This window comes from Phascolarctos cinereus, unplaced genomic scaffold (genome assembly GCF_003287225.1).
Source record: "Phascolarctos cinereus isolate Bilbo 61053 unplaced genomic scaffold, phaCin_HiC Scaffold_7;HRSCAF=346, whole genome shotgun sequence".
Taxonomy (NCBI): domain Eukaryota; kingdom Metazoa; phylum Chordata; class Mammalia; order Diprotodontia; family Phascolarctidae; genus Phascolarctos; species Phascolarctos cinereus.
Window position 1 is genome coordinate 101,954,907 of NW_027556180.1, and position 27,356 is coordinate 101,982,262.

Sequence of the window (27,356 nt, forward strand, 5' to 3'; positions counted from 1 at the left end):
AACTTGAACCTCAAAGGAACAGAGGTTACTGAATGATGGAGGAAGGGGGAGAACATAAAAATGGCAGTTTGGAGCAAGGAGCATTTCAGCTCCCCTGCACTGACCAGTGAGCCAGAGTATTAGTGAAAGTGCAGTCAACACTGGAAAGGGTGGCCAGTAAGTCTTGTCAGCAAGGGAAAGCCAGGTTTCAGTAAGAGCTAGTAATAGATGGAAAAAGTAGTAGAGGAATAGATTTGATATGAATGCCTATGGAACAGGTTTCCAGAGGGTACAGTGAAAGGTCTGGGTAGAGTTAGCATGAAACTTTGGGATGGGAGGGTTGGGGGGATGGGAATGAGAAATTAGGTTGTAGAGGGTATGGAATGAAGTTTAAATGATGATCTATAGGAGTTCAGAGTCACTGGGATGTGATGGGTATGACCAGATGTGAGAATGTTCATTTTTGAGTGGAGAGCGGCCCTGCTGTACCTTCAGAGGACAAGCAAAACAAGATATGGGAAACCTGAAATCGAAGGGAAGGTTGCTTTTCTTTGCACTAAAAGTTCACCATATCCCTTGGGAGATGTGCTCGTAGCAGGAAGTGGCAGATGCCATATGCTGGTACAGATGGAAGTGGTTGCTTTGAGGCATATGGAAGAGGCCCAGCCTGGCCCCTCATCCTGCAGCTTTTCCTCAGGGCACATGCTGGGCCCAGCTGGAGGGGGAAGGAGGAGAGCTTCAGAGGTCTGAGGTTGTGAGGTCTTGGCGCCTGAGGAGGATGGCAGAAAGTTGGACTATGAGATCTTTTTATTCTGTTTATCTCTAACATTCTCTGGTTCCATGTACCTAGGGTGCTCTTCAGGATTCAAAAAATCCTTTTGATCTAGCGTATTTTTGTAGATAATAATATAATTAGATTCTGGCATGTGAGATTCTAAAATTATTGTTAACTCATAGACCATTTTTCTTGTTCGTTTTTCCAATCTAGCTAGAAGCATCCAACTAAGCCAGCTTGGAGCTGAGCCAAGTACTACAGAGTACAGGGAAGATATCTCCTTCATGAGCATGTGTTTCCTTTGACTAACCCTGTGACCCATCTTTGCAGAGCTGTTTCCCACCTTATTCTGTGGTGTCTAATTGTCCTTTAAGTGATACTGATGAGTAATACCTTAGACCCTTCACCAAGTGCCCTCTGCACTCCTCAATAAGACAGAGGTGTCACCTTTATCTCTAGGAAGAAAAAGCTCTTTAAACAGGTTTCCTAACACCTCAGAACTTACTTTCCTTTCTTTACCACACATCTGTGCTTAGGGTCTAAAAGTTTCTCTCTTAGTACTTTTTTTTCCTCTTCTTTTTCATTAAGGCCCACAGAATTCTAATTAAAAAATGTAAGATTTGAAAAGAATCTGCAAGTTATCTAGTTCAATCTGTATCTGAACAGGAATTTTTTCTGTAGCATCCCCAAGACTGCCAGTGATGGGGGACTCTCCACATCCTGAAGGAGCCTGTTCCACTTTTGGACCAATCTCATTGTTAGAGAGTTTGTTCCTACATCAAGCCTAGTTCTGTCCTTGTAGCTTCCACCTATTTCCCTTATTTCTCTCCCTTTGCAGTAAGTAAAACAAATGTTAATCTTTCTTTTTCCATGAGACCACTTCAGATACTTGAAGATAGGCATCATGTTTCCTCTAAATCTTCACTTCTCTGGACTCAAATCTAGTTCCTTCATTTTTTTCTTGTTTTAGAGGAAGCAGATGGATCAGGGGATAGAGAAATGGACTTGGAATCTGGAAGACCTGAGTTTTAATTTGGTATTGGACACTTACTGGCTGTGTGACCTTACTGTCTGTCTCAGTTTCCTCATCTATAAAATGAGGACAACAATACCTACCTCCTGGGATTGTTGTGAGGATCAAATGAGATAATATTTATAAGGCACTTTTCAAGTCTTAAAGCCTTATATAAATGCTAGTAAGTATATTATTTTATCCTTATTTGTCTTGTTGTTGTTGTTATCATTACATTTTAGTTAAAAAAAAATCTAGACTTCATTCAGTATGTTAGCTATCAGTCTTACTCTCCCACTACATCCAGGGCTATCTCCAATCATCCTGATCCATATCTTACCACTGGACCCAGATGGCTCCAGAGGAGAAAGTGAGGCTGGTGACTTTGCACAGCCCTCCGTCACATAAATCTAATTCACTTGCATGTCATGGCATCACCTCCTTGATGTCATGGTGCTCTTAGAGAACAAAGGACAAACAACTATAATAGTATCGGTCCTAAATGTTGTCATTTGCATATTTGATAAACAAGCCACCTGTGCCTTAATTCAAATATTTGATTGAACTAAGGCCCCTAGAATATTGTTCAGGAAACAAGTTGTCGTCTGACCATTTTTGATTGCATTTTGGGTCCAACCACTCATCCAGTTCTTCTGATTCCAACTAATTATACTGTTATCTAGCCTATATCTTTGCATCTTTTCAATAATAATAGCATGAGAAATTTTTACCAAACATTTCACTAAAATATAGGCAAACTTTATTTAGGTTTCTTCTAATCTACCAGTTGATAATGTTAGTATTGCATTAGTTTAAATTTCTAATGTAGGAATTTAGTCCACCAATGAAGATTTCAACTTCTCTATGACTTAGTAAATGAGTCTTAGGGAGATGCTGAGGCTCATAGTTGTTAAATATTTGGTCAGGGTTAAATATTTGGCCAGAGTTAGAAGTGGGTTTTGAACCCAGATCTCCTTAATTCCAAGTCCAGTCTTTTTTAGCCTTGTCTTGGCCATTTTAGTAACCTGGTCAAAAAAGTAAATAAAGTTCATTTAGCCTGGCCTATTCTTGATGAAATCATGCTAGCTTTTTTTCTGATCAAATTAGATAGTTGCTAATCTTACCTCCTGTAATATGTTTCAGAGTTTTGCTCATGTCAGGCTCAGTGTTCTGTAGTTGGCAGGCCCTATTCTCTTACCTTTTTTTGGAAAATTAGCACTTTTTTCCCCTCTGTCTTGGAGTATGTCTTCTCTTTTCCATGATAGTCTCATACTGGCTCATTAATCATATCTGCCAGTCCTTATCTGCCCCTCCTCCTATTTTAGTTCATTTGAGAGTCTAGTCTTGGGTTCATTATCGGAAGCTAAGTGATCTCATACTGTCATCCTACTTATCTTGGTTATCTGTTCCTTTTTAGCCATAATTGCTTGGTCTTTTCCAGTCCAAATTGGATCAGTGTTTGTCTTTGGCAGGCAAAACAATCAGAGTAAGAATTAGGCAGCTCTTCTTTGTTTTGTCAGGTGTCATTGTCCCATCCACTCTAGTTGTTGGTCTTGTCCCTTAATTGATCTTCCTGTTTTCTTCAAGTTGGCTAAAAAACTCTTGTGTTTAACTTGTCTCATCAGCCTCAAGTCATTGTCAATTTCGACACTCTTGTCATTATTTTTATAGGATTATGTTATGTTCTTTATTCATCTTATATTACCTGTTCTTCCATCTTCTGTGCATGTGTTTTAAAAATACAAGTCATTTAATGAGTTCCCTTTGTATTACTATAATTCTCTTTAGACAACTCTTTTTTCTTCATTAGGATTGGTTTTCTTTATTTCTTCAGAATTTCATTTTTGAGAGCTTCATTGAGCTGACACTGTAGAATTTTAGTCCATGGGTCTGTAGCCATCTTTCTTTTGAAATTCTCGTATCACTTATTTCCTAGACCATTTATATTGTCAGTTAGCATATACTGCCTTGTATTTTAGTTAGTTAGGCTTGCCTTATTTCCCATGACCCTAAGCAAGTCACCTTCTTTCTACTTTAGTTTCCTCAACTGTAAAATAGGAATAATAATTATACCTACTTCTCAGGGTTGTTGTTGTGATCAAATGAGATAATATTTGTAAAATTCTTGACATAGTGCCTGGCACATAGTAGGAACTTAATAAATATATGTCTCCTTCCCTTCCTTTATAAGCTCATAGAAGTCATTGTGTATGTGTAAATGTGTTTTTCCCATAAAACCTAGTGTGATACCTTGTATACTGTTTAGCAAATATTTACTGAATGAATAAAGTGATCCCTCCTCCTTATTGCCTCTTGTTCTAAGTGAAGGAGGCAGTGGGAGAACACCAGATCTGAAGGTTTGGAACAGTTTTCATAAAAGTGCTACTAATTATGATGAGCAAATCATTTCATAGTTCTATGCTCTGTGGACCCAATAAAAAGCCATTAAAACAGGTGTTTGGTGAGTACAAAAAAGTACCTTTCTCTTTCAGCTGTTTGGACTCTGAGTTAAATTCACAATCTTTTTTCTATATTCACTGTCTGGGTAACCCGAGCTGATGTAACCACCCATGTTAGCTCTAGGGATTTGGGGGATGATTTTGGATTCTTTTAGCATCCTGTCTTTTAATTAAGCAGATTTTACATATATGTATGTATATGTTTATCGATTTCAGAAAGCAATTTATAATTATGCTAAAGAAATCCATATCCTTCAAACTAGAGATACCGCTGCTAGGCATACTCCAAGGAAGTTAGTGTTAAAAAATAAAGGTCCCCTATGCACCAATGTATTTATAGAAGCACTCTTGGTTGTTGTGAAGAACTAGAAACAAAGGCAGTGCCTATTGATTGGGGAATGGCTAAACAAATTGTGATAATGAATGTAGTGGAATATTCCCCATAAGAAGCAATGGACATGTAAAACATGGGAAGACCTGTATGAGCTAGGCGAACTAAGATAAACAGAACTAGGAAACTATATGCTATAATTACAACATAAATGGCAAGGAGAACTATGCACAATGATTACAATATAAATGGAAAGAAAAATTACATTAATAAGAATCAAAACTAAATATTCTGAATTCGTTATGACCATACTTAGTCCCAAAGATAAGATATGAAAATACATCTCCTTTCCTTCTTTGTAGAGGTAGGAGACCATGGGTTTACATTGTACAACGTTAGACTTGGATGATGTGTTGGTTAGTTTTTTATTTCTTCTTTTTTAAAAATTCTTTGTTATAGGGGATAGTTCTCTGGGAGGGAGAGAAGGGAGAAATATATTGGGAATTTAAGGTGTTGTAAAAACCAAAGATATCAGTGATATTTTAAAAAAGCCACCAACACCTTTCCAGATCTTTTCTATCTTTCAAGTAGTTGCCTTTGTTTCAACTTCATTCTTTAATGAATCTTTAATTCTTTAATCATCCTCTCAGGATGATATTTAGCCTCTTGCTCTATTTTTCGGTAGTTGATGTGGTCTAATGTAGAGTATTGCTTATGAAAGCCTGCTTATTCTCTATAAATTACCTTTAAGAATGACTTCTGTGTGTTTCTGTGTTATTTTAATAAATATTTTTTTAGATGAGAAAGTAGGTCTATACTTGTTAGATGTTCTCTTGTAATTACTTGGGTCTTTTGCCAAGCTTTTTTCCAGCATATTTCTTTCCACATCAAGTGTTCCCTTCCAATCAGGTGTTTGCTGACTAAGTCACTTTTTAGCTACATTTGGTCTCTTTTTTATAGCAATTGATTTATATTATATAAGCTTCTGAATGACTTCTGGAGAGGCAGTGTAGTGTAATTTCAAAATATTGTTCAAATATTTAACTATATTTTAGTTATATTTCTCAGGAAGCATGACATAATGGATTGAGAACTGGCTTCAGAATCAGAAAGACCTGGATCTTTCTAAGTAATACTTATGACACATACTGGTTGTGTGGCTCTGACCAATTCAGTTAACCTGTCAGGGTCTCAGGCAGCTCTTCTAAGTACTGTAAGAAGGTTCCAAGATGCGTTGATAGAGGCAGTTTCTCACTTGGAGCTCCCTATGTGGATGAACTCACAGGACTAATTTTTAAAAAAAGGTTGTATGATATTGTCATAAGTAATGTTTTCTATATTTATATTGAAGGTTTCTATATAATTTTCTGTATCTCGTTTTTCTTTATTATTAATTCATTTAAACATATCAAATTTAAGTTTTGATGTTTTGTCATTTTAAAAAATTTGTATTATGTCTTTTAGTTTTGTATTAAATGTGGTCTTTTGATCTCCAACTAGTCACTGGTATGACTTTGCAGAGGTAGCTGATTGAAGAATAACTGCCGCATGAATGAGTCTGTTATTTTTTATTAGCCTTATATTTTACTGAGAAAATAGAGGCCATTTATTTAACTGTGAGCTCCTTTTTTCTGCTTTCTGTACATCTCAAAAGGCTTTTTGCATCTTTCCTTATTTTTTCTTCCTTTCCTCTTGTCTTTGATAAGACCTAACCCTTCTTCTCACCAGTGCTAATCCTTCTAAAAGTACCCTTGATCCCATCCCCTACTTTATTCTCCTATAGAGAAACCTTACAATTATCCCTTTTCTTTCTCTAATCTTTAATCTTTTTCTAATCTTCTGCACCTGTTGCCTACAGATACACCCTTGTCTCTCTGCTCCTGAAAAATCCTTCATTAGACTTTACCATACTATCAGCCTACATTTTCTCACAGCAAAATTCCTAGAAGAAAAAGGTACCTCTTGCCTTCACTTCCTCTCTCCTCACATATTTTTTAACTCTTTGCAATCTGTCTTTGCTCTTCACCACTCAACTGATTTACCTTTCTTCAGAATTACCAGTTTTCTTTCAGTTTTCACATCTGCTAGCCTTTCTCAGTGCTCATTCCTCTCAGTTTTTCCAATTGGATTGCATTGGATTAGATGCTATTTGGCCAGTGGTGTCAAACTTAGATAGAAATGGAGTATCACTAACATCATTGTAGTTACTGTGCATGTTGTTTTCTTGGCTCTGTTTACTTCACTCTGCATCAATTCATATACATCTTTCCATGCTTTTCTGTATTCATCACATCATTTCCTACAGCACAGCAATATTCCATTACTTTCTAGTGCCAAAACTTTTCTCATATTTCAGTGAAAATATTGAGACCATTTGCTGAATTCTCTGTGTCCTCACTTCTTCATCTCACATCACTTATATGCTCCTCTAACCCTGTTTCACCTGAAGATGTGACCCTTGTCTTTCCCAAGGCAAACCCTTCTCATCATCCTTACTCTCTCACTTATCTTCAGTTTCTGTTTACTTCCTTACCGTCTACAAAAATGCTCATATTTTCCCATCCTTAAAAAACCTCTTTTGACCCAAACATCATCCCACTCCCTTACCAACTCTCCCCCTATCATTGTCAGCCATATCTCTCCTCCCTTTTCTGGCTAAATTCTTTGAGAACCATTCTATAATTGATGCCTCCATTTCCTTTCCTCTCACTACCATTTTAACTCTCTACAATATAGCTTCCAATCTTGTCATTTGAGTGAAACTGCTGTCCCCAAAGTTCTCAATGATTCCTTAGTTACCAGATTTAATGGCCTTAAACCTCTTTTCTTCTTGACCTCTCTTCAGCTTTTGGCATTGTCAGTCACCTCTTCTCCTTGGTATTTTCTTCCCTTTAGGTTTTTGTTATACAACTCTACCCTAGTTTTCCTCATACCTGTGTGGTCACCCCTTAGTTTCTTTTGCCAGATCTTGAGGTTATGTCGGCTTATTTTGGGTATCTAAATCTCAAACTTCCATTCCAGGTCTTCTTATCTTCTCCTTTTCAACCATTTCACTTAGTGATCTCATCATTTCCCATGCCGGCAGTTATGATCTCTGTGCTGATGATTCTCAGATTTACTTATCCAGCCCTAATCTAATAATAGGTAACTTTTATATAGTGTCTTTTATGTGCAAGGCACTATGCTAAGCTATTCACAGATATCTCATTTTATCCTCATATCAATCTTGGGGGATAGGTGCTATTATTATGTCCATTTTACAGTCTAGGAAATTGAGGCAGTGTTAAGTGACTTGCCCAAGGTCACAAAGCTAGTGAGTGTCTAAGGCCAAATTTGAGCTCAGGTCTTCCTGACTCTAAACCAAGTCCTCTATTCGTTATGCCACCTAAACCTAACCTCTTTCCTAACCTCCATTTGGACATTCTGAACTGACTTTTTTTTTTGGCCATCTTAAGCTTCACGTATCCCAAACCGAACTCATTATCTTCCCCATTGCCTACCCTACATGCCTCCCTTTCCCCCTACAATCCTCTATTGTTCATAACTTTCCTATTACTGTCAAGGGCACCACCATCCGCCCAGTCACATAGGCTCACAACGTAGGTGTCATATTCAGCTCCTCACTCTCTCTCCCAGTCTCTTGCCAGGCCTTGTTAATTTTCACCTTCCTAATGTCTCTTGTATGTGCTGCCTTCACTGCCAACACCCTGATTTAGACCCTCACCATCTCAACTCAGGCTATTTAAGCAGCCTTCTGATTGGTCTCCCTGACTCAAGTCTTTTCCCTTTCTAGGCCATCTTCCATTCAACTTTCCAATTGATTTTCCTGAAGTGCAGGTCTGAAAATGCTCTCCCCACACCCCAATTTAATAAACTCTGGTGGCTCCCTGTTGCTTCTTGGATCAAATGTACAATCCTTTATTTGGTGTTTAAAATCTTCATAACCTACTCTCCTCTATGCTCTCCCTCCTCCCCTCCAGTCTTTTTACATCTTACTCCTCCCCCTCCCTCCCTCCCCAACACATTCTGTAATCCAGTGATGTTGGACTTCTTGCTGGAGAGATGGTGGGAGAGAGAAGAACAGTGTAAGGAGGGAGATCATGCTGGAGGGTACACAATTGAGAGGCCACAGATTGATAGTTATTTTGAGGATACAGTAACAGTATCCCATACCAGTGGTGAAAGAAATGTTTAGTGTTTGTGAGAAGGTAGCAACATAACCAATGAGGAACTCTAAAGAGGCACAAGAGTAAATGATGTCATTAAAGAAATGTGTGATAGAAGAAAAGATGGCCTGGTCACATAGGGAAGGTGAGTGGATGAATAGTGGAAAGAGCTAGAGTGTTCCATTGGAACTTGCATGATGTAAGTTAGGAAGCAAAGAGAACTTCCACTGTGTTGGGTAGACCCCTTCTTATGGGAGCAAGTGGGCATCCATGAATGAGTTGTTATCTTTATTGTTTTTATTACTGAAGGGAACTTCTTAATTAATGAGATAACATATCTATTTGAATATATTTTATGTATGTTGTTCAGTCATTCCTGACTCTTTGTGATCCCACTGGGGGTTTTCTTGGCAAAGTTATTGGAGTAGTTTGCCATTTCCATCTCCAGCCCATTTTATAGATGAGGAAACTGAGGCAAATAGGGCTAAGTGACTTGCCCAAGTGTCTGAAGTCAGATTTGAACTCAGGAAGATGAGTCTTCCTAACATCAGGCCCAGTACTCTATCTACTGCTCCACCCAGCTGCCCCATATATTTTATGTATACTTAGATGTTTTCCTCCAAAGAATAGAGCTCTTTGAAGACAGTGATATTCATTTTTGTCTTTGTATTACCAGTGCCTGGAATAATTCCTAGTATATAAAAATAGTCACTTAAATATTTGTTGGTTTATTGATTTATATTTTTTCAGTATTCTTTGTGGATGATTATGGCTCATGTATATTAAATTATCTTGGATTATTAATAATTGGATGTCTCCTAGCATTTTATCTATCTTGCAATTAAATTTTGACAGGTATAATCTGTATTATGATTAGTAGAAAAATTAGTAGATGAAAATGGAAATAATCAAATAGATGAAAAATGGCTTTACACTGTGATTAACTTTTATGAAATTTGATTTTCAAAGTATGAGACAGAATTTCAGCTTTGGAAGGGAATTTTCAAAAAAATATTTTGTCTTTATTTGTCTCTTACTTTAGCCTGAACACACCACCTGGAACCAAAGTTAAGCTCTCAGGCATTATTGATATAAAAAATGGATTCCTGCTTTTGAATGACTCAAATGCTGTCGTCCTTGGAGGTGAAGTAGAACACCTTATTGAAAAATGGGAGTTACAGAGAGTAAGTATCTGCTGTAGGATGTTTTATGTTGTTAAAGCAAATTGAGCAGAATGTTTACATAGGACATTTGAAATAGAACCGAAGTATGAAAATATGGTTTTATCCGTATGTAATATAATTCTAATGTTATTGCCCTCTTCAGTCATTATTTAAGAATATTCTCCTTTAATAAAGATTTAAAGTTCACAGATAAGATTGTTTCTTTGTACTATAGATTAACAAAAAGTAATAACACTGTGGGCTGATTTTTTTTTTAAAGACTCACAATGTCTTTCAAGTAGATGTAAGCTTCTCAATATTGGCTCATCTCATGATTATCATGGAATTGTCCTGTCTGGTTATTGATGGGATGGGAATATATTGATAATATTGTATGTCTACTTTTTCTTATTGTAACTTGTAATATTCAAGGGGGGAGTGGGTGGCTGAAGCCCTGCCAGTGGAAAGTAACTGAAACACAAGGCTTGTATCTAAGGTAGGAAGTGATCAGAGCCCTAAGTTGAAGATTATGGAAAGGTGTCTACTTTATTTTGGCTTTTGGGTACATCTGTCATCTTAGATGGCAGAAATCAAGGGCAAGGCTGTTGGAGAGTGTGGGTTCATCATGAGAGATCAAGTTTGTCAGGGGAAGAGAGACAAGCAGCACTTAGTGTGGGTGTAAGATAAGACAATTTTATCAAGGTTTGAATCAAGCAAATTCCTCCCCTACAGAATCTCTTTTAGAGTAAGTCAAAACAAGGGTGAGATCTGGAGTATAAGAAGTTTCTAATTGGACCAGCTTATCCAGACTTTCAAGAGAGTGTGACAAATTCAAAAAAGCAATAGCCATATCCTCTTGAAACCCTAGAGCATGAATCTTTAGGACCCAGATGAAGAAGAGGTGTTGCATTGTTTTGTTCAGGGGATAGGGTAAAACTTGGAATAGCCTTGGCCAGTGGGTTGAAGGCAAAGTACTTTTACAAAGTGACTGACTTGGAGAGCAATGGGATGAAATTCCTTGCCTAAGGCCAAACTCATGTGGACCCAGACCAGTTCTGGGGGAGGAAGTAGACTTCAGAATGCTGAGTAGATTTGCTTCTGTAAACTGTTAGAGGAGACTGTTGTAAACTGTGAGATAAAATACTTTGGAGTCTCATTATAACTCTCTTCTCTTGTTCCCATCCACTGCCTTCTAGGTTCCCCACAGCATTTGTCCTTGCTGTTACCACTCTCCAAGTTATGGAGAGTATGATACTTGATTTGTAACTCTCTAATGAACTAAATAAACTACATTTTACTTTGTATTATATGTATTTGTGTGCATAGTTCTCCTATTGGATTGTAAGCTTCTTGGGGCAAGGACTGTCTCATTCATCTTTGTATTCCTCAACCCTTCGTACTGTGTCTTGAACATATTAGGTGCTCAGTAAACATTGGCTGAAATTGACTTTCTGGATATTTAATAATGGGAGTCTTAGAGCCAAGACTTAAGTTTTTGAACCACCCCCAATGCGGTAAAGTAGGCTAAAGTGTCTAGGAGTTTTTCAGGCATTCTGATTTCATGCTACATTACTCTTTTCAAAAATCTGTTTTAGAATGATTGCTTTTGGAATAGTTCCTTTTGAATAAAAGAAGATAGGATTTGAGCATATTATTAATGCTAAAGATTGAGTTGCTTATGATCCTGATAATGATATAATTTAACATTTTGTAATATGTGGTATTTTATAACTTCTTTTAATTGTCTTGGTTTAAATAAAGAATAAAACATCTTAACTCAGAACTGGCTTCACATTAGTTTTAGATAAAAAGAATATGTCATAGTATAAAAATGAATTCAGAGAAAATATATTGTTTGTTGTTAATCTTTTTTTTTTTAAATATGGAACAAACTATGCAAAATAGAATATTTTAGTATCTCTTGACTGCAACATATCCTTATGATCCCAGCCCATTAACTGGTTATCTGTACAATAAATCAAGGTGAAATTCACTTCCAACTTCATTCTTTGCTATGTTACTTTTAGACGTTGCTATTTGGAATATTATTTCATACATCTGCATTTCCCTCATCAAACCATGTAGGGTTTTCTTCTTAGGGGGCATATGAAGTGTTCTTGCAATAGATTTTTAATATATACCTTAATGTCATTATGGTTCTCTGCAGCTTTTACAAGGTTTTCTGGTCTGGTAACCATAGCAATGAGGGAGCCGTAGAGAGGCTCAGTACTCAAGCAGCTGGCAGGTGGGTTACCGGTACAGGGGAATTGTGCAGATGGGAATCATAGCTATAATGTTAATTTTGGAAGTTAGGGAGTCCTAAGCATTAAAATAAGATAAACAGGGAAGGGAAAGCATTAGAAGCCATTTAAACAAAATGCTGGCAGGTAACTATGGGCAGGTGTTGCAGCTATACCAAGATGACAGCAAAATAGTAAAGAAAAAAGGTCAAGACTAGGTATTTGAATGTTAAATGCAAACAGACTCCAGGCAGTTTGTATCAAATATAATTTGCCAAATTAATATAATTCTCAAGCATTTTAATTCTAGAAATGACTTGTCCTTTTTGCTTCATTTACATTTTATATTTGTTTAGTTACTCTGAATACATCTTATATTGTTTAATATTTATCATCATTTATCCTTAGCCCTTCAAGATTTGGATAGATTAGCTTTAGATTCAGCCTGGCATCTTTCTTTTAACTGGTTTCTCTCCTTTAGTATTATACTGCTTTATGGATTTGTGATTTAATCTATATGGATATTTTCACCGCAATCACTTCCTCCTTCCTCTCTCCTATCAATTTCACACCTACACCATAGTAGATGCCTTCATATATTGCTGTGGTTCCCAACATAGGAACTCCTTGCATCAGTGCACTAAAGCACCTCTTCTCTGTCTGTGACAACCAGGGAGTTGTCTGAGCATTTAGAAGTCATGAAGGTAGTAAAGACCAAGGAAAGAAGTCCAGATCTTCCTGACTTTACACCACGTTATCTCATTTTCTATTCATAGTAATATTATAATTCATCTTAGTGTTGTTACTGTAGCCCCCCACATCAGGAGTATATTATGTAGTATCCATTTTGATAATTATATTTGCTTTTTTCTTTACCTAGTTTTTGTATACATAAATCTGTAGATTTAAAAAGAAGTTTGCTTTTTATTTACTGTCTCTTGCTTCTTAGCATGTTAGTATATATTTCACATAAGGGCATCATCTTTGTGAGTTTAAATCTGGCCTCAGACACTAGCTGTGTGACCTTGGGCAAATCATTTAACCCTATTTGCTTCAGTTTCCTCATCTATAAAATGAGCTGGAGAAGGAAATGGCAAACCATTCCAGTATCTTTACTAAGAAAACCCCAGAAGGGGTCACCAAGATTCAGATATGACTGAAACAACTAAACAAAAAAGTCAATATTTGATATATGTATGGTATGCATATGTACACATAAGTATATGTAGATATATATTTATCTGTGTGTATCTCCATGGATATAGATACAAATATCATAACCCAGGCTCCTGGTGTTTCTTTTTTTCATCCACTGTTATATGTTGGCCAAACCTGTTGAACTTACTATTTTCAAGGCCTTTTTTAAAGATGTGGCTAGAAATAGCAATGTATTTTTCAATATTTTAACTCTACCTTTAGTCCTTCAATCTCATTTGGGAGTTAGAACAAATTGTCATGACAAAAGCTCTTTTTTTCTGAAGCCTGTACCTGGGAAGCTACTATGTTGAGTGTTGAGACTTGAATGTTGTCTCTTCTGCTTTAAGTAAAACAAAACATGAATTTAATTTTAAAATATTTGTAAGGCAGTGAATAAGGTTGTATTTTTATTCTAGAATTCTTCATTTTTATTTTTTGTAGTTCTGCTAACAGACCTGATTGCTGTGAGTGATTTCGAAGAATTCAACATGAGCTCTTTGAGGAGAAAGGGTAGAGAGGGTGGAGAAAGGGTTTTCCTGATATGTTTAGCTTGTCTTCTCTAGGCCCTTCTAAAATCTATTGAAGAAGTACTAGAGACATTTTTTTTTATCACAAGCAGCAATCAAAGGAAAATTATTATTACAATAATCTACTTGTTTAGAATCAAGTAGGAAATATTTAAGTACCTAGGTATTGAAATATAAGACAACTTAAAAATACATATTTACTTATTTAAATTGTTATTGGTTTAAAATGTTTTGCCTTCAAAACTTTAGCTCTATCTACAAGAAAGATTTGTGTTTCACTAGTCTATAACAATAAAGATTGAATCATCAGATTATATTCTATCATGAGCATTTTTTTAGACCACTCAGTAGATAGTTTGAGATTGGGGAGAAATTAGATTGTGGCATGCATCAAAAATGGATGAATTTTTCTCAGCTGTTGGAAACTTGAGTTTCAAACTATATAGTCCTGGGAAAAAATGCTATTGCACCTACCCATGTTAGGCAGACGACAGTTTCTTAGGAGTTCTTTTAAGTTCTTGCCCAGGGAGAGGATTCTGAGAAGATGACAGAGTAGGTCAGAAAACTTTTGGCGGCTCCAGATTTTCTCCACAAAAAAAGAACATTGCTTCAGGAACAGCAGAAATAAATGAAAATCTGGGTAAACCAGTTGTCCTCTTAAAACAACTTAAGAAGGCTCCAGGAAAGAACCAACCTCAATTTTTTTTTTTTTTTGTGAGGCAGTCAGGGTTAAGTGACTTGCCTAGGATCACACAGCTAGTAAGTATCGTGTCTGAGGCCACATTTGAACTCAGGTCCTCCTGACTCCAGGCCAGGTGCTCTATCCCCTGGGCCACATAGCTGCTGCCTCTAAGACCCAACCTCAAGAGTAGAGGTTCTGCCTGAGTGAAGTGCAAAGATCTTCAGGCTAAGTCTGTGGAATCAACCAACAATAAGCCCTGGGGACAGCTGGGTTGAAGGCCAGCCTTAGCTTCAGGAGCTTTCATCTCTAAAACAGTGTGGGGGTCTGAAGGCTGAGTAGGAGAAGATTGAAGGGGCCTTCTACTGTCAAGGGATGGCAAGTACAGCTTTGCTGATCAGAGGAGTCCTGGGCCGTGGCTGTGGTTGAGGGGAGAGGATAAGGGAGGGACTTTCAGGGGAGATGTGGGTAGGTTATGGAACAGGAGAACAAGGTAGGGGGTAGAAGTAAAGCAGAGAAGTGAGGAGGGATAATGTAAATAGGGTGAGAAGGACAGTGAGCAAAAATAGGAAGGAGGAAAATACAGAACAAGTAGTTATAGCTTAGAATGTGAATGGGATGAATTTACCCATAAAACGGAAGTGAATAGCAGATTAAAAATTTGAATTCAACAATATATTACTTTCAGGAAACACTATAAAAATGAGAGGTAGACACAAAGATAAAATAAAGGACAGTAGAATTTATTATGTAAAAAAGGGTAGTAATCATGATTTCACACAAAGTTAAAGCTAAAATAGATTTAATCAAGAGAGAAAAATAGGGAAACTATGCTGTTGTCAGCAATATTATTTAATATTGTTTTAGATCATTTAAAGTTATTAAACAGTTTAAAATACCTGAGAGTATAACTGCCCAGGCACAGGAACTATATGACCATAAACAAAACATTTTTTATACAAATAAGGTTAGATTGAGATAATTGAGATCATGAATAAGTAAAGCCAATATAATTTTAAAAATGACAATTTTACCTAATTTATTTAATACCATCCTATTTGAATTGCTAAAAATTATCTGAGTTAGAAAAAATAATAACAAAGTTCATCTGGAAGGACAAAAGGTCAGGAATTTCAAGGAAACCAGGGAAAAAAAGGTGTAAAGGAAGCAGATTCAGTAGTATCTGACCTTAAACTATATTATAAGGTGATAACATTGTTGAAGTGTAAAATGGATAATTTCAGTTATATTAAATGAAGATTTTCTTCTATAAATAAAACCAATATAGCCAGCAATGAGGGAATGCAGAAAATTGGGGAAAAAAAACCTTTAGACAATCTTTCAGATTATTGCTATAGTGTAGGAAATTATGAGCTGGTTGATTTAGAAAAACATGGAAAGACTTGGACTTATGAAGGAAGATGCTACCCACTTTCAGAGAAAGTAATGGCAAGTGGAAATACACATAGTATGGTATTATGTATCTATATATGAATGTATATGTTTATATATGTGTATATAGATATATATGTGTATATAGATATATACATATATCCAAGTTTAATTGGCACCTCCTTTAGGGTGTGGGGGGAAGGGAAAAAAAGTAAAGAGTCTATCAGAGAAAAAACAAAAAGGAAGCAAAGAGAAGGTGGGTAGCTTTGAAACAATGAGTAGTATTTATTATATAGGTTTTCTTGAAATGAAAATTTGTTTTTTATGTTGAATCCTCTCTTATGTTCTGCTGTGTATGTACCGATATTCTTTTTCTTTTCTTGTTTTGTATTTAAGTTTAAAATGAATTTTAAAAAGTGTGGGAAGGAGTTCTTGCCCAGTTTGTATAGCTCCTAACAAATGGATCTGGAATATAATATAGTCAGCCTTTTCTCATAGATCTTTTTATTTGATGAATAAATATGGAAATGAGTGAGTATGTATGATGAGTATATATGGAAATTTCAGAGACTGTCATGTTAGATGCTGTGAGACAGTAATAAATGACTGTTACTGGTATTTATTAAATAATTGAGTTATTGTTTAGACTGTGGATAAGACATAAATGACCTAGTAATTATACTTGATGGAATTACTATTTTTTTAAAAAGTACAATTTGAGTGTTACTGTAAATAAAGGAAGAAATTAATGTAAATTGTAGGAATACCCCCCAAAAAACAACAACAACAACAACAAAAACCAGAACCATTTTGTAGACGTTTGATAAATGTTTCACAGAGTTGTAACAGAAATCTTTGTTGGTCAAAATTCATTGGCTGAATGTTCTTAAGGAATCAGATTCCTTAAGTCTCTTCTAGATCCTCTACTCGTTTCATGTACCCATATAATTAATATATTTTTGTATTCCCTGTAGGGCAATATATTGGCAATGGAATTCTCTTGATAGTAACCAGACTGTGATGCCACTATTAAAATTTTATTCCCCTACTAATACTTTTAGCTCATCCTTTGGCACTTTTACAAATTTTCCAGTTCTGCTTTTTTGGGGGCTTTTAATTACTCAGAGTAAAATGAGCCAAACAGATTACTCTGGGCTCAAAGTACTGAAAATCTGCTTATGAATATATTTATGCCCTCTTCTTTTGCAAAAGAAATTCCTTGTTGAGAATGATTTAGGTTTCTACCTCCAGTAACTGAAATTAAATTTTAAAAATTGTAGAATAAATCTTTACATGCAATATAAGTATACATGCAACTATCACCTTATTAGAGCTATCAGGTCCTTTAAAATTTGGTCCTGACCGGACTTTGCTTTTTTAGAGCTCCCTTTTTGTTCCTACTAGACAGAAATCCAGTACTGTGAATTAGGAGACCTGTGCTTTAGTTTCTTTTAGTAACTGGTTGTGTGACCTTGGGCAAACCACTTCTCTTGGTCTTCACTTTCTTCTTTTGTAGAATACAGGGATTGGACTAGATAATTTCGTTTCTAAGATTTTAAAGCCAGAATCGAAACCTCCAGATTTTTAATGTTTAAATTGTATTCTATTTATGAATCCCTTATCATCTTTCCTCCCCCTGCCTTCCAGTTACCTTTTGTAATGTCCCTTATCTTTGAGAAACTATGTTGTCTACTTTCAGCCAGAAATGCCAGTTTTTTTCTTCTACAAGATTTGAATTTGAATTAATTAAATTTTGCTAGCAAAACCTCAACTCTTCTTAGCTCCTTAACTCCCTTTGATTCAGTTCAATTCTTTTGAGGTAAAAACTCCCTTACTCCTTGTACTCATGCTCTTTCATCTCATCTCTACTTCTTTTCTTTCAGGAGGTGATTGGTGGATTTTTTTCAGTTTCTGTATTACCACCTGGTTCTAGAGTATCAGGGCAGTTTTCCTTGATAATTTTTTGAAATGTCATGTCTAGGCTCTTTTTTGGGCGGGGGGATCATGACTTTCAGGTAGCCCAGTAATTTCTAAATGATCTCTCCTTGATCTGTTTTTTTATCAGTTGTTTTTCCAGTGAAATATTTCAGGTTTTCTTCTATTTTCCATTCTTTTGTTTTTGTTTTATTTCTTCATGATGTCCCATGGAGTCATTAACTTCCACTTGTTTGCTTCTAATTTTTAAGTAATTATTTTCTTCAGTGAGCATTTGTACCCCTTTTTCATTTGGCCAACTCTACTTTTTAAGGAATTCTTTTCTTCAGTGATTTTTTTGTACTTTTTTCCTCCATTTTGACCAATTCTGCTTTTTATTGAGTTCTTCTCTTTGTTGAATTTTTGTTCCCCCCCTTTTTTTTTCACATTTGGTCAATTCTGCTTTTTAAGACTTGCTTTTCTTTAGTGGATTTTTATGCCTCTTTTACTATTTGGCCTATTCTCTTTTTTAAAGTGCTATTTTCTTTGGTATTTGTTGTGCCTCCTTTGCCAAGCTATTGACTCTTTTCATGGTTTTCTTTTATCATTGTCATTTCTTTTCCCAATTTTCCTCTGCCTCACTGATTTTTAAAACACTTTTTGAGCTCTTCCGGGAATTCTTTTTTTGGACCTGATTGCAATTCACATTTATCTTTCAGGCTTTGGGTGTAACAGTTTTGACTTTGTTGTCTTCTGAGTTTGTGTTTGATTATCCCTGTTACCATAGGAATTTTATATGGTCCAGATCTTTTTTGCTGTTTGCTCATTTTTCTAGCCTATTTCTTAATTTTTACCTTTATATTAAAGCTTTTCTTGGCTTGAAGGTGGCACTATCCCAAGCTTCAGGATTTTTTCTGCAGTTGTTTTCAGAGGTAGTTCTGGGGGTATATAAGCTTTCAGTTCTTTCAAGGTGTTATCATCTAAGGCGATGTGTATTTACTATTCTCCTGGCCTGTGCTTTGGTCTGTGGGTGATGACCACAAGCACTCTTTTTTTTGCCCTGGAACTGTGACCAGGGTCCACACTCCTCTATAGCCACAAGCTCTGGTGTGCTAGTTTTCCTCCTTGCACTAGAACTGCAACCTGGATCCAAGTATGGGTAATGCAACAGATTCCTGCACCCAGTGCCAGCAAAGGGATCCTCATAATCTCCTTCTGACAAGTTGTCTGGTGCCCTTACTATCTGTGGACTGAGGGCTCCAGAAACAGCCACTACCACTAGTGATTCAGTTGCCCCCAAGGCCTGCTGCTGGTTTGCAAGGGGGAGGCCTGTGCTGGGGCAGCCTGCACTAGAGTTACTTCACTGTCATCTCAGTATGATAGACCTTTCCTTCTGACTTTCTAAATTGTCTTGGGCTGGAAAAATGTTTCACCCCTTCCTTTTGTGAATTTTGCTTCTCTACAATTTGTTTTGAGTTGTTATTTAGAGTTATTTGGAGGGGAATTTGGGAGAGCTCAGGCAAGTCCCTGACTTTTTTCTACCATCTTGGCTCCATCTCTCATTACTTCTTCTAAACCTATTATATCTCCTCACAACATCCTATCCCTCTACCTTTCTTCTCCTACTTGGTCAGCAGTGCTCTCACCTCACTTTTCTTGACGGTATTAGTCTTTAAATTGACCTGTTTAACCTATATACTATCCATTGCCTTTGAATCTCTCCCCTATTGCTCTTTTTATGTTGCCCAACTTCAACCCTGGATTGTACTTAAAACTAACTTCCTTTGTACCTATTCCTCCTCTGCTGGAGAAAGTCATGCAATTATGCTTACAGGATCTTCCACAGACTCATTTAATCTTATGTCAAATGGGTCCTCACTGTTGCACTATAGTCCTTTTCTTTTTTCTAAATTGTATCTCTGTTTTCTCCTTCTTCCCATAGCTTCTTTGTTGTATCTGTGTCCTCTTCCATTCTTCACTTAGATTCTATGTTGTTGCCTTCTCTGTCAATTAGTAAGAATTTATAAGCACCTCTTATATACTGGTCACTGTGCTAATTGCTTGAGGAGCATGACCAATAGCAAATATTGTGAAGAATGTGCTAGAGAAGTTACTCCCTCCCCCTGCGCCCCTCTCTCTCCATACACACCTACACCCCCCACACACCCCTACCTGCATGCGCGCGCGCACACACACACACACACACACACACAGAGGTTAATGATACAACAAACAAGTAAACTATCCATATTTTAGTACAAAGGTCAAAGCTCATTAACAATATATTGAGTTTCTTACTGATGGAGGATGCATTTAGGTGCTAGAAATATTGTAGTAATTGTCTGTATTTGAAAGTTAAGTATTAACCTCTTCCCACCATGGAGAGGAATGATAGAGATTATGAGTAACATTGCCTCATAAAACAGTAAGAAGTAATGGAGGTGAAAAATAACTCTGTAGAAAATGGTGTGAGAAAGAACCAAGATCATCTCAGAAGTATTTATATAGATTAAACTGTTAGGAATACTGCAAATAGATACAAAATATAGCATGTAATTTTGTCACCTTTTCTATAGCAATCTATTTTCATCATCATAGAGTAAAACTAGTTCATTTGGACAGTTGTACCTGTCTTCAGCCTGCTTTGCTAGAACACTTGATACAGAAGTTGGATGTCCAGTCTTTGGTAGTGTTGTAGAGGGAATTTTTTGGTCATATATGATTTGGAGAAGGTAGCCTCTGAGGTCCCTTACAATTCTAAAATCTTTTTGTTATTTAATAATTAATTTGGTCAGGGGATATAGAATATAAGTCTACTTCTATACTTAAACCTGTAAAAGAGGAAAAATGATTAATTTAATTTTACCACATGTTAACTGAAAGGATCTTTTACCCTTGCTAACAGATAAGGAAATATGGGTACTAGATTATTATCTGTACAAGATATGCTACTGTAGTACAGCTTTTATTTCTGAATAGTTTACAGACAAAACACATTTCTGTTGGAAAGATTTCTCTTTTTTGTGCTTCTTTTTAAATAATTATTGATTCAGCAGCTATTTATTTAAATGTCAGTAAGTGCAAAGTAATATAGAGGCATTGTTGAGATACCAAGATTCTTAAGATAGGATTCCTCTCATCAGCTACTTGAGTCGGTGTGTGTAGAAAATAACATTAGTCAGACATTCATAACTATTAATTATACAGTAAAAGTAGCTACAGTGGAGGATAAAATAGAATTAATATTTCAAAATTTGCTGAATTATCAGCTTGTTGGAGCAAAGACAAAAGTCAGAGCCATTAAAAATAATAAAGATGAGAGTATATGGCATATAACTGTTAGCAATGACCTGACCTATTTGAACAGTCATTTTTAGAAAATGGGGAATGAATAAAGGAACAGTTGTTAATATGGAATAACACCATTTCCTATAGAAATTTGAGTGATATAAAGTAGTTGCTGCAACAGGGGAGCTTAGAATTGGCTCACCCATCAGATACTTGATTTCATTGCCAAGATTTAGAACATGATAGACCAGGGTTACTCTGGTTTAAAATATAGACTCTAGACTTATTTTGTCAGATGGCAGAAGATAATGATAAGAATTCCTTTATAAAAAAAAAAAGAGAAAATGTTTAGAGAAATCATTATGTGAGACACAAATAAGCTTGATTGTTCTGAGAATACTTAAAAATTAAACGAGAGGGTAGACACCAACCTGGAAAACTGTAAAAGATCAACATTTCTGTAGCAAATGAATTTTTTTGTACTTAAATTACATTTTCTTTTTATTATGAACTCAATCCTCATCAAACAAGTATATAGTATATGAAATAAGATTGTAAAACTATAAATTTATCTTAACATTTTTAAAGTGAATATTAAATTTAACAATGTAATAAGAGAATGGTCTTGTTTGTGTCTCTCTGATTTTTTTTTCTTTAAAAAATATGGATACTCTTTTTCTTTTTTGTACTCTCCCATGTCTCACTAACTCATTTTTTAATTAACTAATGGTAACCAACAGGACATCAATAACTATTGATGACTGTCTGTTTTTTTGGTTCTTAAAATTTTTTTGAGTGTGATCTGTGTAATCACTTGAAAGATGCAGAGACTAATAAGGATAGATAACAGGATCAATGTACAAGAGTCTTCACTCGAGGATAACAGCCATTCATTGATCACTACTCTTTAGTTCTGTTCATTCAGTCACAAATGGTGGTTAAGTTTTTTTTATTGTTCTGATAATTTATCTATCCCTTAAGAATTATCTTTATAATTCAACAGTAGGAAACCTTAGGAATGGTTTGGAACTGGTAGTAGTGAATCTAGTAGAAAAAAATTGGATGTTGGAAGGAATATGTAGTGGTCTAGATATGGAGTGGAGAGAGATTGAGTTGACAGTTTCAAAGGTTGAGTGTAGAAAATGGGTCAGAACATGTCTAGTCTGCTCTATCAATTAATAATACTCCTGATAGAGATAAAAATTGTTGTAGAGACATTTTAAAAATAGAAAACAGAAGTAAGTTCAAGAGGACACAGACAAGCAGGATAGTGTTGTTTTAAATGTGTTAAATTTAACATATACTTTAAAAAGAAGCAAGCTATGTTTAATAGTAATTCCCAGTTTCATATAAATTCCTTTTTTTCTGGTTCTTTGTATAAGGAGATAAGCATGTGTGTTGATTTTTATCAACTTGACAGCAAGAGAAAATTTGGAAAAAAATATTGCTTCTGTTAAAGTTTCACAGAAATCACAGAATATCAAAGTTGGGAGGAACACTAGAGACCATATAGTCTAAGAGTTCTTAACCTAGGGTCCATTAACTTGTTTTAAAAAATATTTTGATAACTATATTTCAATGCAGATGGTTCTCTTAGGATTTTAGTCTTATATATTCTTTTTTATGTACTTAAAAATATTATTTTGAGAAAAGGTCCATAATCTTTACCAGACTGCCAAAGGGAGTCCATAATACAAAATACCTTGACCTAGTCTAACACATATAAGAATTCCCTCTACAACATCCCTAGCAAGTGCTTATCCAGCCTTCACTTGAAGATATATAATAACCTCAAGTTGATGCATTATGCATATAGTTAGCTCCAATTTGTTAGAAGACTCTCCTCGCATAAAGCCTAGATACGCCCCTGTAACTGACCTATTCCTGTGATCTGGAACCAAGCAAAATAAATCTAATTTCTCTTCTGCAGAATAGCCTTTCAAATACTTGAAGACTATTGTCGGACCCCCTTTAAAATTTTTCTCTTTGTCAGGTAATGGATGAAAGTTGTAGAGAGGCGGATTTCAGTATAATGTGAGAAAAAACTTTCTAAGAATTGAACCTGTCTCACACTGGATTAAGCTGTTTTAGGAAGTAATGAGCTTTCGTTCACTGGAGGTTTTTAAAAAGAGCTGGATATCCTTCTGTTGAAGAAATAGTAAAGGATATACCTGTTAAGGAACAGGTTAGACTCTGAGGTACCTTTCAGCTTTGAGATGCTATGATGGTGAGAAAATCAGCAATAAATATTTATTAAAATCTTGTTTGAAAAAATGTTTATTTTCTTCATTTTAGTAAATATTTAATTGTTGGTGACAATGAAATATTGTAATTATCTGGTGAACCATCCATATAAGCTAACTAATGAAATTAGGATATGTGTTTCAGGAATTTAAGAAGAAAATTTTTTTTTGGTTAAAAAAACCCATAAGCACATTTTTGCAAATTTGAAAAAATATATTGCTTAGTTGTTTCACTTTCATGAAAAAACTCATTTTTTTCTCCCTAGAGCTTGTCAAAACACAATAGAAGCAACATTGGAACGGAAGGTGGACCACCTCCTTTTGTACCTTTTGGACAGGTAATTAAACTTTTACCTTAAAAGATGAACTTTAATCTGGGAAAATTATTTTTGTTGTTCAAACTGTATATTCATGAAATGTCACAGAAACTGTTTATCAATGAAATTATTAAGCAGGCAAAAGAATTTAATAATTGTTCCTTATTTCTTTGCAAAAATAGAATCATGGATGAGGAAGCTGTTTGTGTTATTGTATTGCACTGACATACCAATAAATTGTCTTGGTAAAGGCCCACAAATAAAAATCAACTTGTAGTTCATTTTAGTTAATTTTCAGAGAAGCGACACTTTAAAGACTAAGAGTAGAAAGCAAATTTCATAATAAATGACCCCCCAAAATTCAATATAATTGAATAAATTGTGACATTGGTGTAATAGTATGTTATTCCTTAAAAATGAAACATGAAGAATACAAGGAAATATGGAAAGACAGAATGACGTAGTCTGAAGAAAGCAGAATTTAGGACAGTATATTCATTGGTTATGGCTATATTAAAAAAACGAACAAATACTTCCCTCATTCCTCCCCCCAAAAAACAAACAAACAAATAACCCACTTTATAAGTTGTTATTCAGTTGTTTCAGTTGTGTCCAACTCTGTGACTCCATTTAGATTTTTCTTGGCAAAGATACTAGAGTGGTGTGCCATTTCCTTCCCCAGCTCATTTTACAGATGAGTAAACTAAAGCGAACAAAGTTAAGTGACTTACCCAGGATCATACAGCTAGTAAATGTCTGAGGCCAGATTTGAACTTGAGAAGATGAGTTTTCCTGATTCCAAGCCCAGTGCTCAATCCACTGTGCCACCTAACTGCCCTACTTTATAAGTACCTTGATGGAAAAGGTATTTAAAGATGAGAGCACCAAAAAGATTGTTATATTTTTTAAAAGTTTATGCATGTTAATGAAAATGCTTTTTAAAGGTTTGTTTAGGGTTTTCTGTAATTTTAAAATTTAAAACTTATTTTAAAAATATGTCATCTAAATTATTATCATTTATAATAAAAACCATTTTTTAGAAAAGGAAACTTGTAAAGAAGAATACCCTTCCAGGTATACCCATCAATCCATGTTTTCACACTTTCCATATCTTTTCATCCTAACCCCCTTGTACATTTGATGTGAAATTTGAAGTCCCATCTTTCCTCTAATTTCCTAATTGACTGAAACTGCTGCTTTACTGTCCCATGTATAGTATCATAATTTACCATAAATTAAGTCTCATCACAACTAACTCTAACAGCATTGGACAGACTTAGCACTGAACAAGCCTCACAGGTTCACCCACTTTCCCCTGACCTCTGGTACCCTACGTGTCATCTCTACTGTCATTCTCCTTCTGCCTCTCCCTCAATTTAATTCTGGGAAATCTGTCCAGCATCTGATCTTCGTTCTCTAAAGGAAGTCAAGACAAGGTTATGAGTATCTTTATTTTGCTATCAGAAGTCTCTTTCAGATATATATATATATATATGGCTCTTAACTTTTGTGAAGTCGGATAGGCACCCAATTATACAAAACTTAGACTAGCATGGGAGGAAATTAAATTAAGACCAAATGTTTCTTACCTTGGAATTAAAGCTATTCTTTAAGCATTACTATTTGGATAGAGTTAAGAACTATAATTATTGTTAAATTTATTTTCAACAGTGATAAACACTAATAAAATGAAAGGGATATAGTGGAGTTTTATTAATGTAATCCATATTCGGAAATTCTGACTTTTTGTCAGTTATAGGAAAGCAAAAAGATTGGCCAAATGGGAAGGCAGTTGCTGTTGTGCAAAACCTAAACAACTATTCCAAGTGTGCATTACTACTTTTGTAATCACTTCAAATTAGGAAAAGGATTTTTTCTTTTTTTTTTTAATGATTAAAACAGTGTGAACAAATGTAATAATGCATATTTTAAAATGACTGTAATCTGTTTGAAAATCCTCCTCCCCAATATTATCACGAGTCCTCATGTAAATTACTTTTTATTTATAATCAACACTTATCTTTATTCAAATTTTAAAAATTCTGACATTTGTGTTTGACTTTTTTTGGATTAAGAAGTATAATAAAATAATAACCTAAATAAAAATGAAATAATAATATTGAAAGCACATTCATATTGTTTTATTTCAGCTTAATAAGCTTTGCTTAAATAATTTGAAGAAAGATATTCATGTTTGGTGCTTGTGTAACTGGAATATGTGTACTTCATTAGAAATATGCTATATTTTGTGGCATTTGTCTTTGAGAGACTTTAAACTTTTTATTTAGGGCAACAGATTTTATTATTCCTATTTTGCAGGTAATTTATAGTTGATGTACTACAAAATATTGTGAAATTTTTATTTCCTTTAGGAGTGCTTGTCTTTGTTGTATGGAACTGTTTAACAGAAGCTTACTAGTTGGGGTGGAATTTAACATTTTAACTTACAATTCTTTTTTTATACTGGGTATTGTTTACAGAGGAGTTATGGAAGAATATGTCAGTCAGTTCATCAGCAAGTATTTATTAAGTTCCTGCTATGTGCCAGGTGCTAAGGATGCAAGTATAAAGAATAAAGAAATCCGTACTTGGAAGGAGTTTGCATTGTAATGTGGGAGATAACAAGTACGTGTGTGAATACACACATGTGCACACACACACACACACAGAGCATAAATATAAAGTGAATATATACAAACATATATAAATTAATTAAGTGCTAGATAGTTTGAGAGAAAGGACACTAACAGTTGAGCATATCAGGAAAGCTTCAAGCCAAAAATGGTGCTTTACAGCTGTGTGTTGAAAGACAGATAGACAAACATTACACAGGAAGACAAGACATGAATGAATTTTGATCTCCTCCTGTTGGTGGAAGGAAATATCCGCACTAAGAAGATAACAGATCCATCAAAGGATTGAAAATAACTGTCAGTGTAATGTTGCAGTGAAACTTTTTGCAAATCTTTTTCTCCTAGTTGTACAATGCATTCACTAATTATTTTTGAATAATAATTTCTTTAAAATCTAAAACCTTTTCAGATAGTTACCCTAAATAAAATTAGGCACCTTAGCAGAGTGACTTTATAAATATTTCCATTATTAACTGAAAGTGATTTTGCTCTTCAGTGACGTGATTCATCAAGTGTATTTTGACTTAATAATAGGATCATAGGAACATTGATTTAGAGCTAAAAGGGACCTTAGAAGTTATCAAGTTCAACTTTCTCATTTTATATGTAAGGAAACTAAAGCCAGGAGAAGTTATGACTTGCCCAGTTACACAGCTAATAATACTATTTCATCTTATTATCAATTTAATCTCTTTTTTTAAAAAGTTGTCAGATTTTAAGTTCATGAGGTAGAGCTGCCATTTTGTGGGTTCTGTTATTAGAAGTTAAGCTGATATTTCTTTAAGAAAGAAAATATGTAAGAAACTGTAATATAAATTGGACATGTGGTGTTAGATAGTAATTTGGTTTTATATGTGTTTCATATCATTAGAAGTGTGTGTCTCATGTCCAAGTGGATAGCAGAGAACTTGATCGGAGAAAAACATTGCAAGTGACAGCTCCTGCCAAACCTCCAGGTGATAATGATGAATTTGAAAAGCAGCGAACAGCTGCCATTGCAGAAGTTTCAAAGAGCAAAGAGGTAGGAAACAGTAATTTAAA

General features: G+C 35.2%; 1 protein-coding gene across 3 annotated transcripts in view; it reads left to right on the forward strand.

Annotated features, from left to right (window-relative positions):
* TDRD3 (tudor domain containing 3) overlaps positions 1-27,356 on the forward strand; it is a 196,667-nt gene that overhangs the window by 64,112 nt on the left and 105,199 nt on the right. For all 3 annotated transcript variants that reach the window (XM_078147647.1, XM_021006397.2, XM_078147646.1), the window contains exons 5-7: positions 9,765-9,906; positions 23,632-23,703; positions 27,187-27,336. In XM_078147647.1, the coding sequence (XP_078003773.1) occupies positions 9,765-9,906; positions 23,632-23,703; positions 27,187-27,336 (364 nt within the window). The remainder of the gene's footprint in view (positions 1-9,764; positions 9,907-23,631; positions 23,704-27,186; positions 27,337-27,356) is intronic.